This window comes from Leptopilina boulardi, unplaced genomic scaffold, assembly GCF_019393585.1.
Source record: "Leptopilina boulardi isolate dan_hultmark-lab unplaced genomic scaffold, ZJU_Lbou_2.1 LbouV2_324, whole genome shotgun sequence".
Classification (NCBI taxonomy): domain Eukaryota; kingdom Metazoa; phylum Arthropoda; class Insecta; order Hymenoptera; family Figitidae; genus Leptopilina; species Leptopilina boulardi.
In genome coordinates this window covers 919,035-941,212 of record NW_026137890.1, presented here as the reverse complement: position 1 = coordinate 941,212, position 22,178 = coordinate 919,035, and the positions used below count along the sequence as shown (strand labels likewise).

General features: G+C 27.3%; 2 protein-coding genes across 5 annotated transcripts in view; both read right to left on the bottom strand.

The window, feature by feature from the left end:
• The window catches only part of LOC127284343 (uncharacterized), a 105,152-nt gene that overhangs the window by 4,384 nt on the left and 78,590 nt on the right, over positions 1–22,178 (bottom strand). The gene's annotated exons all lie outside the window — the stretch shown is intronic.
• On the bottom strand, positions 14,131–18,693 carry LOC127284369 (uncharacterized). 4 transcript variants are annotated; one of them, XM_051309767.1, is made up of 7 exons: positions 18,427–18,691; positions 17,757–17,866; positions 17,553–17,660; positions 16,343–16,370; positions 15,987–16,264; positions 15,138–15,339; positions 14,132–14,333 (listed from the first exon to the last, which is right to left on the bottom strand). In XM_051309767.1, the coding sequence occupies exons 1-7, from the start codon at positions 18,602–18,604 to the stop codon at positions 14,203–14,205; spliced, it is 1,035 nt and encodes a 344-aa protein (XP_051165724.1). In that variant the 5' UTR covers positions 18,605–18,691; the 3' UTR covers positions 14,132–14,202. The 4 variants fall into 4 exon arrangements, with proteins under 4 accessions (XP_051165726.1, XP_051165725.1, XP_051165724.1 ...); XM_051309769.1 differs by lacking the exon at positions 17,553–17,660 and having other exon boundaries at positions 14,131–14,333; positions 18,427–18,693; XM_051309766.1 differs by having other exon boundaries at positions 14,133–14,333; positions 15,987–16,370; positions 18,427–18,690.

Below are 22,178 nucleotides of genomic sequence, written 5' to 3'. Positions count from 1 at the left end.
GGTCGGATTGACCCCCCGTTCGGATTTACCCCGACTGACCCTAATAATAATAATTAAATTGTATAAAATATATAAAATGAAAAAATAATTAAAGTTTATAAAAACGGTAAATGTAAAAATAAATAAATTGATAAAATATGTAAAAATAATCAGAGTATAAAATAATAATTGAATTGTATAAAATATATAAAGTAAAAAAATAATTAAATTAAGGTGTATAAAAACGGTAAATGTAAAAATAAATAAATTAAAAAAATATTCAGAATATATAATAATAATAATTAAATTGTATAAAATATATAAAGTGAAAAAATAATTAAATTAAGGTGTATAAAAACGGTAAATGTAAAAATAAATAAATTGATAAAATATGTAAAAATAATCAGAGTATAAAATAATAATTGAATTGTATAAAATATATAAAGTAAAAAAATAATTAAATTAAGGTGTATAAAAACGGTAAATGTAAAAATAAATAAATTAAAAAAATATTCAGAATATATAATAATAATAATTAAATTGTATAAAATATATAAAATGAAAAAATAATTAAAGTTTATAAAAACGGTAAATGTAAAAATAAATAAATTGATAAAATATGTAAAAATAATCAGAGTATAAAATAATAATTAAATTGTATGAAATATATAAAGTGAAAAAAATAATTAAATTAAGGTGTATAAAAACGGTAAATGTAAAAATAAATAAATTGATAAAATATGTAAAAATAATCAGTATAAAATAATAATTGAATTGTATAAAATATATAAAGTAAAAAAATAATTAAATTAAGGTGTATAAAAACGGTAAATGTAAAAATAAATAAATTAAAAAAATATTCAGAATATATAGGGTCAACCGGGGTAAATCCGAACGCTTTTAGTAAGTTTCAAGAATATCATAAGTTTTTTCTTTAAAAAAAAAATACTTCCGGTATTCTGGTGCATGAAGTTGTTACTTTACTTCCATAGAATAATTTTATGGGGTAGAAAAAATTTTTGATAAATTACAATCGCAGGAAACTTAGCGTTCGTATTTACCTCGATACTTTGCAACTTTCCTAAAATATGGGGGTAAATACGAACGCCACTGTATTTCAGAAAAATCTTAGGGAAAATAAATTTAAAGTATTGCAATTGTTAAACTTATATAAAAACTCAAAAAAAATACGATAATAAACCTATTATGTAATAATGCATCATATATAAATACAAAAATCAAACAGGTTAAAAATTAAAATGCATTACACAATTAAAACCTTCAATAACTTTATCAAATCATAACTGATTTTTGCAAAACTTGGTACAGAAAGTATTTTGGAGTGATTGAATGTAAATACAAAAATAAAAGTCAAATTTTTTAAATTCAAAATGGCGTACTTTCCTAAAACTTATTTTTAAAAATGATCAAATTAGCTAACCCTGAAACCCCCCGAGTAACAATTTTCGAGCGAATCCAATGAATTTTTTAATTCTCGTCCGCCATTTTGAATTTTGAAAAACTGACTTCAAATTGGTAATTAGCGACCCCAAAAACCGTAGAATACCAAATTTTATTAAGATCCTGAAAACCTTTTTTCAACAAACCATTTGGCAAAAAAATTGAAACACTCCTTCGAGAGAACAGAGATTAAGTTTCTGCTTATTAATTACTAACGAGGATACGTATAGAAAGAAAAACTTTTTTCTATGTACTTTTATAATGTTAAAATAATAGTGTAACCAAATAAAAACAATTTTGTGTGGCTTTGATGTAAAAAAAAATTATTAAAAATACCGTTCGGATTTACCCCAGTTTTCCAATTTTCTTGGGTAAATACGAACGGTCTGATATTATTAATAAAATTTTACAGAAGGCAAAAATCAAATATAGTTTCTGTTCTAGTATTCATAACAAACAATTATAAATAATAAAATGAATTTTTAGCTTCTTTTTCTTCAAATAGGAGACAAAATACTGAAAGAGTGTCATCTTTGATTTTCAATCTTTTTTGCAATAATTGTTATCTTTGTTTATGCTGTTGCTAATTAACAAACAAAAAATGGGATAATACTTAGAATCTCTTCAAGAGGATCTGAGGTAAAAATTCTCATATCGAACTTATTTTTAAAAATTTTAATTAAGCTGAAATAATTAGCGGTCGGATTGACCCCCCGTTCGGATTTACCCCGACTGACCCTAATAATAATAATTAAATTGTATAAAATATATAAAATGAAAAAATAATTAAAGTTTATAAAAACGGTAAATGTAAAAATAAATAAATTGATAAAATATGTAAAAATAATCAGAGTATAAAATAATAATTGAATTGTATAAAATATATAAAGTAAAAAAATAATTAAATTAAGGTGTATAAAAACGGTAAATGTAAAAATAAATAAATTAAAAAAATATTCAGAATATATAATAATAATAATTAAATTGTATAAAATATATAAAGTGAAAAAATAATTAAATTAAGGTGTATAAAAACGGTAAATGTAAAAATAAATAAATTGATAAAATATGTAAAAATAATCAGAGTATAAAATAATAATTGAATTGTATAAAATATATAAAGTAAAAAAATAATTAAATTAAGGTGTATAAAAACGGTAAATGTAAAAATAAATAAATTAAAAAAATATTCAGAATATATAATAATAATAATTAAATTGTATAAAATATATAAAATGAAAAAATAATTAAAGTTTATAAAAACGGTAAATGTAAAAATAAATAAATTGATAAAATATGTAAAAATAATCAGAGTATAAAATAATAATTAAATTGTATGAAATATATAAAGTGAAAAAAATAATTAAATTAAGGTGTATAAAAACGGTAAATGTAAAAATAAATAAATTGATAAAATATGTAAAAATAATCAGTATAAAATAATAATTGAATTGTATAAAATATATAAAGTAAAAAAATAATTAAATTAAGGTGTATAAAAACGGTAAATGTAAAAATAAATAAATTAAAAAAATATTCAGAATATATAGGGTCAACCGGGGTAAATCCGAACGCTTTTAGTAAGTTTCAAGAATATCATAAGTTTTTTCTTTAAAAAAAAAATACTTCCGGTATTCTGGTGCATGAAGTTGTTACTTTACTTCCATAGAATAATTTTATGGGGTAGAAAAAATTTTTGATAAATTACAATCGCAGGAAACTTAGCGTTCGTATTTACCTCGATACTTTGCAACTTTCCTAAAATATGGGGGTAAATACGAACGCCACTGTATTTCAGAAAAATCTTAGGGAAAATAAATTTAAAGTATTGCAATTGTTAAACTTATATAAAAACTCAAAAAAAATACGATAATAAACCTATTATGTAATAATGCATCATATATAAATACAAAAATCAAACAGGTTAAAAATTAAAATGCATTACACAATTAAAACCTTCAATAACTTTATCAAATCATAACTGATTTTTGCAAAACTTGGTACAGAAAGTATTTTGGAGTGATTGAATGTAAATACAAAAATAAAAGTCAAATTTTTTAAATTCAAAATGGCGTACTTTCCTAAAACTTATTTTTAAAAATGATCAAATTAGCTAACCCTGAAACCCCCCGAGTAACAATTTTCGAGCGAATCCAATGAATTTTTTAATTCTCGTCCGCCATTTTGAATTTTGAAAAACTGACTTCAAATTGGTAATTAGCGACCCCAAAAACCGTAGAATACCAAATTTTATTAAGATCCTGAAAAACTTTTTTCAACAAACCATTTGCCAAAAAAATTGAAACACTCCTTCGAGAGAACAGAGATTAAGTTTCTGCTTATTAATTACTAACGAGGATACGTATAGAAAGAAAAACTTTTTTCTATGTACTTTTATAATGTTAAAATAATAGTGTAACCAAATAAAAACAATTTTGTGTGGCTTTGATGTAAAAAAAAATTATTAAAAATACCGTTCGGATTTACCCCAGTTTTCCAATTTTCTTGGGTAAATACGAACGGTCTGATATTATTAATAAAATTTTACAGAAGGCAAAAATCAAATATAGTTTCTGTTCTAGTATTCATAACAAACAATTATAAATAATAAAATGAATTTTTAGCTTCTTTTTCTTCAAATAGGAGACAAAATACTGAAAGAGTGTCATCTTTGATTTTCAATCTTTTTTGCAATAATTGTTATCTTTGTTTATGCTGTTGCTAATTAACAAACAAAAAATGGGATAATACTTAGAATCTCTTCAAGAGGATCTGAGGTAAAAATTCTCATATCGAACTTATTTTTAAAAATTTTAATTAAGCTGAAATAATTAGCGGTCGGATTGACCCCCCGTTCGGATTTACCCCGACTGACCCTAATAATAATAATTAAATTGTATAAAATATATAAAATGAAAAAATAATTAAAGTTTATAAAAACGGTAAATGTAAAAATAAATAAATTGATAAAATATGTAAAAATAATCAGAGTATAAAATAATAATTGAATTGTATAAAATATATAAAGTAAAAAAATAATTAAATTAAGGTGTATAAAAACGGTAAATGTAAAAATAAATAAATTAAAAAAATATTCAGAATATATAATAATAATAATTAAATTGTATAAAATATATAAAATGAAAAAATAATTAAAGTTTATAAAAACGGTAAATGTAAAAATAAATAAATTGATAAAATATGTAAAAATAATCAGAGTATAAAATAATAATTGAATTGTATAAAATATATAAAGTAAAAAAATAATTAAATTAAGGTGTATAAAAACGGTAAATGTAAAAATAAATAAATTAAAAAAATATTCAGAATATATAATAATAATAATTAAATTGTATAAAATATATAAAATGAAAAAATAATTAAAGTTTATAAAAACGGTAAATGTAAAAATAAATAAATTGATAAAATATGTAAAAATAATCAGAGTATAAAATAATAATTAAATTGTATGAAATATATAAAGTGAAAAAAATAATTAAATTAAGGTGTATAAAAACGGTAAGTGTAAAAAAAAATAAATTGAAAAAATATGTAAAAATAATCAGAGTATAAAATAATAATTAAATTGTATATGTTAAAGTTATAATTTAATAGTGATTGCATTTGAACGATCCGCGGTTGAATATTTTAATAGAGCCCTCTGGTGCTCATTTTTGAGTTTAACTTTTCGTGGACGAGCGACGCCGTCTCACTTTTGCTATCGACGCTGTCGAGTAATATTGTATCCATTGTAAAATACGCAGTTTGATTCTTTTAATATACGTCTTATTATTTCATAACAATCGTGTCGTTTTTGTGTTTCCCTACGTCCTGCTCAACAGGTTATGGGCCCAGACTATTTAGTCGAAAACGATTGAAAGTGATTGTGTTGTGTGAACGAAAAGTTTTGAGGTTAAGTGTGTCGAAGTTTCGAGATCAAAAATGAACATGTCTAGTTCAGCGAGGATAGAAACTTTAAATAAGGACAATTTCGACACCTGGAAGATGCAAATGGAGGCATTGCTTATAAAGAATGATGCGTGGAATTATGTGAATGGCAGGAACGTTAAACCGGAATTGGTCGCTGGAAATGACGCGTCAGCTGTTGCTGTAAATGCATGGGAAACAGGTGATAGCAAGGCAAAATCGGACATAATCTTGTCAATAAATCCGACAGAATTGAAGCAAATCAAAGGATGTGGAAGTTCGCGTGAAGTGTGGCAGAGATTAGAAGGTATATATCAATCGCGAGGTCCGGCTCGAAAAGCCACGTTATTGAAGCAACTTATTTTGCAGCGGATGCAAGATAATGACGACGTGCGCGAACACGTACGGAAATTTTTCGACGCCGTGGATAAGTTGAGTGAAATGGAAGTTGATATTAATCCTGATCTTTTGGCCATTCTTTTATTGTATAGTCTTCCAAGTAACTTTGAGAATTTCCGTTGCGCTATTGAATCACGCGATACATTGCCAACTCCCGAAGTTTTACGCGTAAAGATAATCGAGGAGAGTGACGCGCGGGGTACGATTCAAAATGCAATGATCGCGAAAGGACGTTGGAATTCGAATAAAAGTAAATCGTTTAAAAATGAATCACGTGACGGTAGTGCTTTCAAATATCGATGTCATCGGTGCCACGAAATTGGCCATAAAGCCCGCGATTGTAAGAAGAAAGGAACAATCAAACATCCGCGAAAACGACCGAAAACGTTGTGTTGTGCGCGTGTGAAAATTTCTCGGGCACGGAAAAAACTTTTCGAGCGGAAAACGTAAACGGAAATCGTGTTTGGTGTCTCGACAGTGGGTCGACTTCCCACTTGTGTAAAACGATAGAAAAATTCGTCGGAGTGACAGATATTAAATCTGGAAAAGTTGATTTAGCTACGGACGCATCGTCTGAAATCACGGCTAAAGGAAACGTTGTATTTACAGCTGATGCTCTTGGAGAGAAGAAGAACGTAACTTTGGTAAATGTTCTTCATGTTCCAGATTTACGGAGCAACCTTTTATCAGTCGCCAAAATTACGGATAATAACTGTGATGTCATTTTCAAGAAAGAGTGTGCGATGGTTATCGGAAATGACGGTTGTGTGAAACTGTTAGCAAATCGCGTCGGGGATTTATATCTATTGCAAGAAGACGAAAGACAATCGTGTTGCGCTACATCCGGTGAAGTGAAAAATTCTTTAAACGCTCTGGAAATCATGCATAGACGCCTTGGACATTTAAATTTTAAAGATCTCATAGCTAGTGAGAATTCTGCTGGAAATGCCAGGTACTTCATCACATTTATTGACGACAAATCACGGTGGTGTGAAGTAATGTTTCTGAAAAATAAAAGCGACGCGTCTCAAGCTTTTAAAGAATTCAAGGCAATGGTGGAAAATCAGAAGGAGCGAAAAATAAAGTGTCTTCAAACGGACAATGGTGGAGAGTATTTAAACAAGGAAACCGAAAATTTCTTGAAGCATCATGGAATTCTACGACGAGTTACAGTTCCATACACCCCCAACAGAATGGAGTGTCGGAGCGAAGAAATCGGACTCTCGTAGAAATGGCAAGGTGCTTGCTGATTCAGAGCGGTCTTCCATCGTCATTTTGGGCGGAAGCAATCACTACCGCCAATTATATTCGAAATCGCAGTCCAAGCAGCGCTCTTGATGGACAAACACCTTTCGAAATCTGGAGTGGAAAAGTGCCTGACGTTAGTCATCTGCGCGAGTTCGGAAGCAAAGTTTTCTTTTTAGATAGAACGCCTGGAAAAGGAAAGTTCGACGATCGAGCAAAGGAGGGAGTTCTTCTCGGTTATTCTGAACAATCCAAAGGTTACAGAATCTGGAATCAGAAGGAAAAGAAAATTGAAATAACTAGAGACGTCAAATTTCTAGAAAATTTAAGAACTCAAGCAGAGGACTTTCAAGATTTTACTCCGGAAGAGTTTGTTGCTTGTCAACGGAAGAACTCTTTAACTCCGCAAGACGAACGCCATGAAGTGGAGATCGAAATTAAATCAGTGCAGCCTTTTCGGAACGTGAACCCACAGGATAACATAGATAATCCACTCAGCAACGATGAAGTTGATTCCGAAGACGAGGAGCATGAAGACGAGGACGAAACCGATGAACACGAAGCCAACGAACAACAGCAAAGAGGCCCGGGAAGACCCAGTATAATCAGGACTGGTGAGAGGGGAAGACCTCGAAAAAGGTATCAACCACCACGTGAGGTATCAAGGAGAGCGGAAGTCGAAGTTGCCTACTTGACTGAAGTACCATTCAAACAAGCGATGACAGGTGCGAATGCTGATGAATGGAATCAAGCCATCGTTGAGGAAACACGATCTCTTCTCAAAAAGGATACCTGGGAATTGATTGATCCACCGAAGAATTGTGAAGTCATTGGAAGTCGTTTCATCCTGCGTAATAAATTTAATCCCGATGGTACTTTGCAGCGTAGAAAAGCGCGAGTAATTGCACAGGGCTTCAGTCAGCGTCCTGGAATCCATTATAATGAGACATTTGCGCCGGTCGCCCGACTTGGTTCCATTCGATTGCTTGCAGCTCTGGCAGCTAGAACCGGAATGTCGATCCACCAACTTGATGTCACCACCGCTTACCTCAACGGCGTTATCGAGGAAGAGGTATTGATGAGAGTTCCAAAGTTTTTCACCGAAGCATTAAGGATGATAGTTGATCTGGAAGATGAAAACAGTGAAATGGGAATTAAAGCGCACAAGATGCTGAAAGAACTGCAATCTGGGGAAAAGGTTTGCCGTTTACGAAAATCTCTATATGGATTGCGACAAGCTGGTCGATCGTGGTACACGAAATTGGATAAGATTTTGCGAGATTTTGGTGCAAGACCGTGCCACGCTGACCCCTGCGTTTATTTCCTGGACCAAGGTGAAGATGCTTTGTTTATCGTTGTTTATGTTGACGATATCCTGATGTTTTCAAAGAATTTGGAGAAAATTGCAAGATTCAAAAAATATCTGATGAAAGAGTTCGACTGTAAAGACCTCGGGGAAGCATCATGTTGTCTAGGTATTGAATTTTCACAGAAAAAGGGAGGAATCGGGATGTGCCAAAGTGGATACATCAGGGAAATTTTGGATCGATTTGGAATGACTGATTCCAAATCAGTTTCTACTCCGATGGACGTCAACGTGAAATTGACCAAACCTGAGAAGTGTAGCGACGAAGACTTGGATTTGCCGTACCGAGAATTGATCGGTGCCCTGATGTATTTGGCTGTTGCAACCAGGCCGGATATTGCCTTCGCAGTCAGCAACCTGAGCCAATTCAACTCATGCTACGATCGCACGCATTGGTCGGCAGCGAAAAGAGTTTTGCGCTACCTAAAGGGGACGATAAATCTTGGACTGATCTTTAATTGTGATGAGAATCCATTGATCGCATTTGTTGATGCAGATTGGGCGAGTTGCACGATTGATAGGAGATCTTACACTGGTTACTCTTTCGTGCTGAATAATGGACCCGTATCATGGGATGCAAAGAAGCAAAGAACAGTAGCTCTGTCTTCCACGGAATCAGAGTATATGGCCTTGGCGGAATCCACGAAGGAAGCGATTTTTCTCCGGAATTTCTTGGGCGAGATGGGATTCAGCAACTTAGTTCACGTCACCATTTTTAACGATAATTTGGGAGCGAAGAAACTTGGGGAAAATCCCGTTATCCATAGTCGAAGTAAACACATCGACGTGCGTCATCATTTTGTTCGCCAAGCGCTCAGAGAATGTTTGATCACTATTGAACATGTGTCAACCGAGGACATGGGAGCCGACTTGCTCACCAAAGCACTACCAGGACCAAAACACAAGAGGTGCATGGAATTGTTGGGATTAGGAAGTGTGTGCTCAAATTAATTCCTCCGCATCTCGAGGGGAAGTGTTAAAGTTATAATTTAATAGTGATTGCATTTGAACGATCCGCGGTTGAATATTTTAATAGAGCCCTCTGGTGCTCATTTTTGAGTTTAACTTTTCGTGGACGAGCGACGCCGTCTCACTTTTGCTATCGACGCTGTCGAGTAATATTGTATCCATTGTAAAATACGCATTTTGATTCTTTTAATATACGTCTTATTATTTCATAACAATCGTGTCGTTTTTGTGTTTCCCTACGTCCTGCTCAACAGTATAAAATTTATAAAGTGAAAAAATAATTAAAGTGTATAAAAACGGTAAATGTAAAAATAAATAAATTGATAAAATATTCAGAATATATAATAATAATAATTAAATTGTATAAAATATATAAAATGAAAAAATAATTAAAGTTTATAAAAACGGTAAATGTAAAAATAAATAAATTGAAAAAATATTCAGAATATATAATAATAATAATTAAATTGTATAAAATATATAAAGTGAAAAAATAATTAAATTAAGGTGTATAAAAACGGTAAGTGTAAAAATAAATAAATTGAAAAAATATGTAAAAATAATCAGAGTATAAAATAATAATTAAATTGTATAAAATTTATAAAGTGAAAAAAAAATTAAGGTGTATAAAAACGGTAAATGTAAAAATAAATAAATTGATAAAATATGTAAAAATAATCAGTATAAAATAATAATTGAATTGTATAAAATATATAAAGTAAAAAAATAATTAAATTAAGGTGTATAAAAACGGTAAATGTAAAAATAAATAAATTAAAAAAATATTCAGAATATATAATAATAATAATTAAATTATATAAAATATATAAAATGAAAAAATAATTAAAGTTTATAAAAACGGTAAATGTAAAAATAAATAAATTGATAAAATATGTAAAAATAATCAGAGTATAAAATAATAATTAAATTGTATGAAATATATAAAGTGAAAAAAATAATTAAATTAAGGTGTATAAAAACGGTAAGTGTAAAAAAAAATAAATTGAAAAAATATGTAAAAATAATCAGAGTATAAAATAATAATTAAATTGTATAAAATTTATAAAGTGAAAAAATAATTAAAGTGTATAAAAACGGTAAATGTAAAAAAAAATAAATTGAAAAAATATGTAAAAATAATCAGAGTATAAAATAATAATTAAATTGTATAAAATTTATAAAGTGAAAAAATAATTAAAGTGTATAAAAACGGTAAATGTAAAAATAAATAAATTGATAAAATATGTAAAAATAATCAGTATAAAATAATAATTGAATTGTATAAAATATATAAAGTAAAAAAATAACTAAATTAAGGTGTATATAAACGGTAAATGTAAAAATAAATAAATTAAAAAAATATTCAGAATATATAGGGTCAACCGGGGTAAATCCGAACGCTTTAAGTAAGTTTCAACAATAACATAAGTTTTTTCTTTAAAAAAAAAAATACTTCCGGTATTCTGGTGCATGAAGTTGTTACTTTACTTCCATAGAACAATTTTATGGGGTAGAAAAATTTTTTGATAAATTACAATCGCAGGAAACTTAGCGTTCGTATTTACCTCGATACTTTGCAACTTTCCTAAAATATGGGGGTAAATACGAACGCCACTGTATTTCAGAAAAATCTTAGGGAAAATAAATTTAAAGTATTGCAATTGTTAAACTTATATAAAAACTCAAAAAAAATACGATAATAAACCTATTATGTAATAATGCATCATATATAAATACAAAAATCAAACAGGTTAAAAATTAAAATGCATTACACAATTAAAACCTTCAATAACTTTATCAAATCATAACGGATTTTTGCAAAACTTGGTACAGAAAGTATTTTGGAGTGATTGAATGTAAATACAAAAATAAAAGTCAAATTTTTTAAATTCAAAATGGCGTACTTTCCTAAAACTTATTTTTAAAAATGATCAAATTTGCTAACCCTGAAACCCCCCGAGTAACAATTTTCGAGCGAATCCAATGAATTTTTTAATTCTCGTCCGCCATTTTGAATTTTGAAAAACTGACTTCAAATTGGTAATTAGCGACCCCAAAAACCGTAGAATACCAAATTTTATTAAGATCCTGAAAACCTTTTTTTAACAAACCATTTGGCAAAAAAATTGAAACACTCCTTCGAGAGAACAGAGATTAAGTTTCTGCTTATTAATTACTAACGAGGATACGTATAGAAAGAAAAACTTTTTTCTATGTACTTTTATAATGTTAAAATAATAGTGTAATCAAATAAAAACAATTTTGTGTGGCTTTGATGTAAAAAAAAATTATTAAAATAAATAAATTAAAAAAATATTCAGAATATATAATAATAATAATTAAATTGTATAAAATATATAAAATGAAAAAATAATTAAAGTTTATAAAAACGGTAAATGTAAAAATAAATAAATTGATAAAATATGTAAAAATAATCAGAGTATAAAATAATAATTGAATTGTATAAAATATATAAAGTAAAAAAATAATTAAATTAAGGTGTATAAAAACGGTAAGTGTAAAAAAAATAAATTGAAAAATATGTAAAAATAATCAGAGTATAAAATAATAATAATTAAATTGTATAAAATTTATAAAGTAAAAAAATAATTAAAGTGTATAAAAACGGTAAATGTAAAAATAAATAAATTGAAAAAATATTCAGAATATAAAATAATAATTAAATTGTATAAAATATATAAAGTGAAAAAATAATTAAAGTGTATAAAAACGGTAAATGTAAAAATAAATTAATTGAAAAAATATATAAAATGAAAAAATAATTAAAGTGTATAAAAACGATAAATGTAAAAATAAATAAATTGAAAAAATATTCATAATATATAATAATAATAATTAAATTGTATTTATTTATTTATTTATTTACATGTAAACGGGCTTACAAAGAAAGAAAAATTAGCCCTTTCGTACCGAAGTACTAAGAATAATGAAACATAAAATATAATGTTTCTTAAAAACCGAATAACAAAAATAACTATAACTAGGTAGCGTTGTTATTACTATCAAAAAGAAAAAGTTTGCGCAAAGACATTGTGAAATTACTTAGCGAAGAGTTAAAAAAATCCAAATTGTTACAATATAAGTTTGCCTCTTCGGACAATCTATCATAAATAGAATTTTTGGCAAAGTTTGATCTATGAAAATTTGTTTTAAACAAAGGGCGATCTCTAAGGTGTTTAAATGGAGCATAAAAATTAATTTTTGACAGAATCTCAGGACAATCGATATAATTATTAAGAATTTTGTATAAAAATAGTAAATCAGTATATATAAAATATGATGAAATTTCAGGGATATTGAATAAGCGTCTGAGATCCGAGTAATCATGATTAAATCTATCGTGAATTACATATCTTTGCCAAGTAGTAAAGCGTAAAAATTTATTTTGAATTTGTTCGAGTCTTAATAATCTATCTTGTTGATAAGGAAACCAAATAACATGATTGCAAACTAAGATCGATCTAGCAAACGAATAATATAATGACTTTAAGGTGGATAAATCCGAAAAACGATTTGCATTTCGCATAATAAAACCAAGAGCTCCATTGGCCTTACTCGCAACATCAGTTACATGGTTATCAAAACTAAGGTCAGAATCAAGTGTTATTCCAAGGTCAGAAACACTAAATACTCTCGGTAGTTCGTCATTGCAAATTTTATACTTAAATAAAGAAATATCACTCTTCCTAGAGAAGGAAATAATGTGGCACTTCTTTATATTTAAAAATAACTTGTTATTAGCGCACCATTCATGCAAACGAAAAAGATCCTTTTGGATTTTTAGGTGATCATCATTATCATTATTGTTATTAACTTCATTTTTATTAATTCTTTTATAAATTTTAAGATCGTCAGCAAATAAGGAAAAGTTGCAATGCCGAAAAACCAGAGAGATATTATTTATATATAACAGAAAAAGGAGAGGGCCAAGATGTGAACCTTGTGGTACACCCGAAGTAGCCAAAAAAGTATTGGAGTAAACATTGTTTACTCTAACTGACAACCACCTGTCAGACAAATAACTTTTAAACCATATAACTAAGTGTTCAGAAAAACCCAGAGCCCTTAGCTTAGACAAAAGAATATCATGGTTAATTTTATCAAAAGCCTTTGAGAAATCAGTATATATAGTATCCACCTGAAAGCCATTTTCCAAATTATTACGTACATATTCAGTAAAAACGCATAAGTTTGTCAAGACAGATCTGCGCTTCATGAAGCCATGCTGCTGAGGTATAATTAACTTAGAGGCATAAGCATAGATAACATCATACACAACCCACGTGGAAAGGTTCCGCGGAAACTCCGCGGAATCATTCCGCGGAGTTTCCGCAAAGTAATTCCGCGGAGTGGCTCCGCTGAATTTCCGCAAATTTTTTTCTTCATTATTTTTATATGAAAAACATAAAATTATTTTCCAAACGATGTTGAAGAATTTAAACATGACAAAAATAAAACATCAGGTCGACAATTATCTACCTGCTGTCCAGGTAAATCTAGGTCAACTTTTTCCGGGATGTACACTTCAAATATGAAAAATGATAAACCAGGTCACAATTTGTCTATCAGATATCCAGGTGAATGTTTTGAGCAAAGTTCCCCTCAAATAGTAAAAATAATAAACTAGGAGGTTACAATTGGTCTATCCAGATAAATTTCTGCAGGTAATTTCAACTCAAATAGTAAAAATAAAACTCAAACAAGTATTTAGGTTAATTTGAATCAACAACTCTATATAGCCTACAATAAGTTTTATTAATTTTTTAATTTTTGAACAAATTGTACCATCAAATGAACATTAATATTAATTAAATAATTAAACTGAATAACTTTTTTTACTTTTTCGGTTGCGTTTTATGGGCATGTTTTACTTTTATTTCTTTTAATTTAGAGCGAAGACTATCAATTACTGCCCGATCATTGTTCGGCCTCCATCCATTCTTCCTTGCTACATTGATACAATATTCTGTTAAAAAAAATTTTCCAATATTAATTCTATTGTTTTACACAACTTATTTAATAATAGTAAGTTTTAAGATTAAGAGTAGTCAAGATGGCGAGCAAATATTGTCGAGAAAATTCCCTAACATTACCTCGACCATTTTTTTATTTTAAGTTTAAAATTATCAGAAACCATCCGAGAAAAGGAAATAAAAAATAAGCAAAAGTTGATAGCACTTTTGGAATAAAAGTAATTAAGATCCACGCAGTAAATAAACATTCTCTAACTTTAAACATAATTTTACATCTCTATGTCTCCGAACGACACTATTTCAACTCTAGCTAGCTCCTGAATTTTATAGTAACTCTGGCGCGCTTCTATATTTTGTATTATTTCTGTAGAAAATCATATCTAGTCCTACCGAAAAAAGAGAATGAAGGAATGGGGAAAAAATTATAATTTTTTTTAATAATTAAAATTAATTAAATTATTTTTTTAAAAGAATCGACAAAATAATATGAATGGTAGAAATTTTTAAAAAAGTGACAGAAAAATTGAGAGAAAAGTGTCATAAAATTTTAAAGAAAAAATTTAATTTGAGAGAAGGCAACGAATCGCAAAGAGTCGAATCGTCGACTGCGCTGTTGCCACAAAATACAAAAGCGCTTCAGAGTTACTACAAAATACAGGACCTTGCTAGAGTAGAGATAGTGTCGTTCGGAGCCATCGTTTTTTTCCCTGATTTTTTTCTGACTATAAAAATTGTCTGACTGTTCTCAATTTTCCTGGTCTCTCGCCTCCCTGCAATAAGATTGAAATTTTAATTACTTAAAATCACGTCAATGACAGAACTTGGAAGTCCTTCCTTGTTCTTTTTTGTTTCCAAATTATATTGAAGAAGTGCTTCTGCAGTAAAAATGTTGGACATTAGCATTCGCGCTAATGCATTATGCGATGTTGCTTTGCGTTTGCAGTCTTTCAAAACGGTTTTATCGATATATACATCGCTCTCTGAGATCAATTCAACAGCCTAAAAATAAAAATTAGTTTACATTAAATTTTATTCGTTATATTTTTTAATCTACTTATTATATTTATTTTTATTCATTGCCCAAGTAGCACGTAATATTACACAAATATTACCAAGTAATATTACTGCAATATTAAAATGTTCCCACGGTTGTAATATTAAAATCGATGTTATCATAAGACTACAGGAACATTACAGAAATATTACGCGGTAATGTTACTATAATATTACAGTAATATTTTGGGAACATTGCTGTAATATAATACGATTGTCAAAGAAATTTAATAAAGTGTCAATGTAATCAGGAAAAAAGGAAAACTTTTCTTCTTTAATCATTAGATATGGATTTTGCTGCAATTTTTATTCACTATAGATTACCGCGTAATATTCCAGTAACAGTGCAGTAACATTACCGTGTAATCTCACTGAATTTTACCGTTATATTACCATCGGGGGGATATTTAAACTTGGAGAAATATTACTTTAATATTACGTGCTACTTGGATGGTTATTATTTTATTATATATTATTTATTTATATTTATATCTATTATTATATTTATTGATTCATACAAATTTATGTGAATTTGTATAGAATCTTTAAAGACATGATAATGGATGTAAACTAAATAGATATAAAGCATTTACCTTATCGCCGGCAGTACTTTTCGTAAATATGAACATATTGTTCTCTTCAACAACACCCTCTGTTTCCATGAGTTTAGGACCAGTGATGTTTTCTTTTTCAAGATGTTGTTCACCTTCACTTTCCTCATAGTCTTCGCTATAATTTTCCAAAATCGAATTGAAAGCAGTAGATGCGAGAGGCTTAGTAACTGCTTTTTCTTTTATGGATTTTGAAATTATTGAGGAATGTGGATTTTCCAAAAGCGAATTGAAAGATGTAGATGCCTGGTGCTCAGTTACTGCATTATTTAAATTTGACAATAATGGTGTGTTATCTTTAATTGCACTCGAAATTGATGAGAAGCGTAAATTTTTACCTTGGCTTCGGTCAACAGAAAAAGCGAGCTAAAAAAATATGAAATTTCTACATTTTCTTTTTAGAAAAGTTTAGTTTTATTTATAGTCAGGAAGAGCAACAAAAGGAAAATGTTGATAATACTGTCGCAGAAAGAAAAAAGATTTACAAGTGAAATTTTATGTAAATTGAGTAATTGGTATCGTTGAATTAAATCCTAAAATATTAATTTTATAAAAAATTAATTGTTTAATTTATGAGGAATTTAGTTATTCCGTTTTAAGCGAGATTATACTAATTTCAAATCTGTATAATTTCGACAAAACTTGCCAGATTTTAATTTTTATCTAGTGAATTTTATACGATTTTTTGCGTACTTTCTAATACAAAAACTCCTTTTTTATGAAAAAATTTTTAACTACTCTTTCTTCAAAAATAAACTTTATTTTTCAATTTTTACAAAAACTCCCTCTTTTTTTAATTTTTTATCACTTTCATTGAAAAGATGAGATTTTTTCCAACAAATTATGTTAATTTTAAAAATGGGATTACAATCAAGAAAATAAAAAAACCAACTTTTCAAAAACTTTTTGTTTATTTAATTGAAAACCCATTGTTGTCCCATTTTTTAACTTTACATAATTGATTGGAAAAAATGTCAGCTTTCCAATAAAAAAGATAAAAAAAGAAAAAAACAGGTAGTTCTTTGTAAAAATTGAAAAATAAAGTTTATTTTAGAAAAAACAGGGGTTAAATAATATTTTAAAAAAAGAGTTTTGTAATTGAAAAGAACACAATAAATGCTTTAAAATGTACTATATGAAAGTTACAATCGCCTAATTTTTGTAGAAATTATGTTAATTCTTAATTTGATCAAAGGAAAGTTCCTTAATATCTAATTGTTTTGATTGGATCAGTTCACGTATGGAATTGCTCGTGTTTCAATTTTTTTATTGCAAATCTATTATATTTAAAATATCTTTTAAAATGATATTTTGAATGAATAATAAAATAATATACAAATTATTTTAATAATTAATTTCGTTTGCAAATTATGAAATAACACATTGCTACTACTTAAAAAGTGATTTTAAATTAATAAAATTTTTATAATTTATTAAAGTTCATACTCCTTTTCATAATTTTTGTTTTTTTAATTTTTGGATTATCTTTATTTTAATATTTCTAACTTTTAAACATTGTATTAATATTTTCATAAATTTTAAACCTACTTTTTTTAAATCCTCTAAAATCTTAGTTAACTGTTTGTTAAGTTGCAATGCCTCTTGAATTTTGTCAAAAATTACATTTGAACTTGATTCATCGAAATTTGATTGATCCTGTAAAATTAATTAGGAAAGGCAATAAATTTTAAAATATTCGTTAAAATGCAAATAAATAAATAAACTATTTTATTATATTTATAATAATAATACCTCACTTTCAGAAAAAGAGTCGCATTGAAGTTTTCGTTTCTTTGCCTGACTTCTTTTTCCAGCTTCCTTTAATTTTTGATTTTGCAGTGTTAGCAATTCTTTCTCGCTGTCTGTAAATAAATTTTTAAGCATATTACAATTTTTAAAATTAATTTTGAATTCTTAAAAATTAATAAAAAAATTTTAATATAAAAATTAATATTAAAAAAATTGTTAACCCTTTCAGGATTTTTAAAATAACTGTTGCTGTATAATGTGTTTTAAAAATGTTTAATTATTTATGTTTGCGTCATTAATCATTTTATTTATAGTAAAACTAAGGAATAAAAATTACATTTTTCATGTACAATATTCAAATAAAATCGTAAAAAAATTATGTAGTTACTTTTAAATTAAAATATCCATTTGAATTATAATTTAATGATTTTATTATTATATGGTAAAGACGAAAAGGATTCAGTAAATTTCCAATCCATTGAAATTTCCTAAAATCTTTTATCTAAAGATAGAAATTTTTCGCTATCTCATTTTTGAATTTGAAATTAGAAAATTTTAATTTCAATAAAATAATAATAATTATGATATAATGAAAATAATAATTAAAAGTTAGGTTGCTAAGAGAATAAATAATAAAAAAAATTATAGCATTCATATAAAAGCATAAACATACTTGACATGCCAATTATGGTTCCCGTGTAACGTTTTTGCACTGCAGAAAATTCTGGCCAAAGATACTTGATGGTTATCCCACGTTTCAGTTCCGGAATACTTGAATCGAAAATGACTGACATTTTATTTATAATTGTGAAACAACCATCGCCCTCAATAAGAAGTAATTCTTGATCCATTTTTCAATAAAAAAAGTTTAATTTTTAAATTGAATAAATTTCACGATTTGACTAGCAGCAAATTAGATGAAAATGACATCGCTTTTATATTTTCGTTCCTATTTTGTTTTAAAATGCAAACATAACAAATAAAAGTTAGCAGCTAATTTCATATGATAATAACGAAAAATGTGTGAAATTCAATTTCTCAGGTCATTTTATTTTTTGTTTCATTTAATTATTTATTATGAAATGGATACATATGTACAGGAGATACAAATGTATCTCCTGTTTCAACAAATAAACTAAGTATACAGATTTTGTTTAATTTTCATATTTGAACTTACATTATGTGACATTCAAAAATAAGAAAATAAGAAACGCCGAAATTTTTTTTTTAAAACACATTTTGTTTAAATTTTGTTTAAATCGTAAAATAAACTTTCAATGTTCAAAACTGAAGCATTCGTTTCTTCTGTTAAATTTAACGCTTCAACAATACTATTCTGTAAATTAGCTTCACGTTTAGTTCTTTCGTCTAACTCTTGTAGTAGCAATTTTGCCATATCAATATTATCTTGTCTTGCTCTTGAGCGATATTCTTGTCGTTTTTCTTCATACTGTTCCTTTTCTTCTTTCATTATATCTTCTATCGTGATTCCGTTCTCTTCCATTTCTATTTTCATCTTTTTCATTTCATTCTGTACTATTTTCTGCGATTCTAAAAATTTATTATTTATAAAAATCAGTGCATTATATATAATATATTGCATTATATTATATTTAAACATAGTGAGAAAAATTTTGAGAGAATAAAATATATTATTAGTATTTATTTATTATTATCTCTTTCATTACCTAACATGATTAAATATAATAAACAAACAATAATTTGAAGAAAAATAATATATATTAACCTCAAAAGAAAGTAAAATTTTTAAAGTAAAATGATTTTATCACTCGGTCGATATTAATTAAACGTTAATAATCAAATTTTATATTTTCAATTTTTAAAGTGAAGTTTAGGAAACAGCTAGGACACTTTTAAATTAATATTGAATTGTTGACAATTGAATAAGTTAAAAGTTGTTTTAATAACTGCATTTTTTTTACAAATAAGTTATTAAAAAAATGTATAATTTGTATATTTGAGAGACGACCTTTAAAAAGATATTTTGTCAATTACTTTATTATTGAATTCAATTATAAAATACTAATATAATTAAAGAACTATATTTTAGATTTTTTTCAAAAACCAAAAATTTTTGCAAATATAATGCAGTGCTAGAGACATAATTTTTAAAGCAAATGAATAGTTAAAGAAATTCAAAATTTGAAAGTATACATATATTTTTTATATATATATGTAGGTTTCAAAATATCTAAACTACTTACCCGATTCCATAATGATTTTTCCAATTTTAATTTTTGAATTTGTTTTGTCTTTAGGATACGGAAACTGAATTTTTGCCCCGATTTTTATTTCTGCTTCATCGGTCACTAGTAAACTGTTTTTTCTCACTATATAAAATTCAGCATCTTTAGTGAAACATTGTAATAAACACCAACGATTGTGTTTAGTCATTATACTTGAATAGTTAATTCAAATTTAATAAACAGATTTAGTTTATACTGGTTTATATCAATGTTTATTTTTGTTTGCTTTTGACAGGTGGTTTTTAGTTTAGGTTAGGTAGAGGTTTTTAACTTAAGGTGTTATCACATGTGTGTAGAACCTCTATAGCATTAAGAATTTAAAAGAAATTGCCTTTTTCATAGTCAATCTTTTCAAAAGAAAATATATCGTTTTCATAATAAATCTAAATTGAAAAAGGCCAAATAGTACTTTTGCAAGTGAAATTATTAAAGGGACTAGATAAAAATGAAGGTACGGTCACAGCTCAGCTATCTAAGATAAGAGTGAGAGAAATAGGAATATTTTTTATTTCTCTCACTCTTATACGTTGCTATGACGACCCTACTTAGATAGCTGAGCTGTGACCGTACCCTGAACAAATTGCTTCTCGGACAAGAAAATCCAGAATTGTGTCATTTCAGTTGGCAGCACTGAACATAACAAACAGACCTAGACACCTGTTTTGTTTCGTGGTATGGTTAGGTCAACCGGTGGGTTAGCTTCGTGATTTACACGTGTTGGAAACGGAAATGTGCAAAACACAAAGTGAATTTTAGTTGTTTAATAAAGTTTTTCGTGTGTCGTTTAAAGTTGTAAAGGACATAACATTTTTATTACGGAGATGATTTGAAGGTAAGAAAAAAACCATTTAATATATTAAATATTACAGGATAAGTCTAAAATAGATAGAGCAACGCATGGGAAAAATTTGACAACAACGCTTTTCTTCGAGCGTTGCCATTTTAGACTTATTCTCTTGCTTGCAATTGTTTATGTAAATTGCCTTTATTAAAAAACAAAAAAATTATTAAATGTATTTAAAATACATAAAATCTGCTTTCAACTTAGGCAAATTCCACCGATGTACTAATGTAACAGACGCAAGAAATTTTTTTTGAAAAATGACAATTTTTGTAGTTTACAAATATAAGAAAATATGTCGCATTCATAAATATTCGTTTGTTACCTTAGTAACCTAACAAAAACTTCGGAGGTAAAGAGCAGATTAATTTCAATGATTGTCTAAATATAAAAATTACATTTTTTATATTTTATATATTTAGTTAAACTCTTTGCTGGTAATGAGATTGACTTGTCACATGACACAAGGGGCTGCAAACAAATAAATGAGAAGAATTCACGCTGTCTCTTTTTGATGTTCTCGTTCGTGTTTGAATTTATGAAATATAACTTCTCTACTGCTGCATTCGTAAGTTCATTCTCTTTTGGAATATTTTTTATGTTTTAAAAATTAGACTTTTTAATTATTAATAATTAATATAGTATACCTCTTCATGCATAAAAATTGTAATTTTTAACATAATTTAAAATCATAAATGTGACAAATTAAATAATTGCTTCCTCATAAAGAAAATATTATATTGGAGAAATTTTGCGAGTGCGATTTTTGGCCATATCTTTTAAAATTCCTTTTTAATAAATATATTTAAAAATAATTAACATGTATTTAAAATTTGAATACATTATTGACATTTAAAAAAATCATACTTTTTTATTTAAAAATTTTCTTATTAACTTTATACTATTATGGCTAAATTGTAAATTTTTTAGAAACCCATCAGTTTATCTATTTGTGAATAATCTAGTGTCCTTTTATATACAATTACAAGCCTTTTATAAATTGAAATTTTTTTATTCATAATTAAACTCTTTATAATACCCTTAAAATATTATAGCTCTCTTATAAAAAATTTTAGAACGCATCTAATGATCTATTTCGTGAATATTTTTATATAAAATATAATCAAGTGATTGCCGTTTGAAAAATTATAAATTTCATAAAACGTCAATTTTTTGTTTTTAAATAAATATTTTAATATCTATGAGAAAGCACAGTAATCATGAAACGATAACAAATAAACATATGTGAAAATACACGTGAAGGTAGTAAAACTTGGCAGCAATTTTTTATTGTTAATTTAAATGCATTAGACTATA

What these genes read in the sequence shown, in the direction of transcription:
- LOC127284369 (XM_051309766.1), bottom strand. Translation starts at nt 18,604, where the DNA reads ATGGATCAAGAATTACTTCTTATTGAGGGCGATGGTTGTTTCACAATT. An exon ending in AACCATAATTGGCATGTCAA is followed by an intron (nt 17,867 to 18,426) that starts GTATGTTTATGC and finishes ATTTATTTACAG; the next exon opens with ACAGCGAGAAAGAATTGCTA. An exon ending in TGTCATTGACGTGATTTTAA is followed by an intron (nt 14,334 to 15,137) that starts GTAATTAAAATT and finishes TTTTTTTAACAG; the next exon opens with AATATTGTATCAATGTAGCA.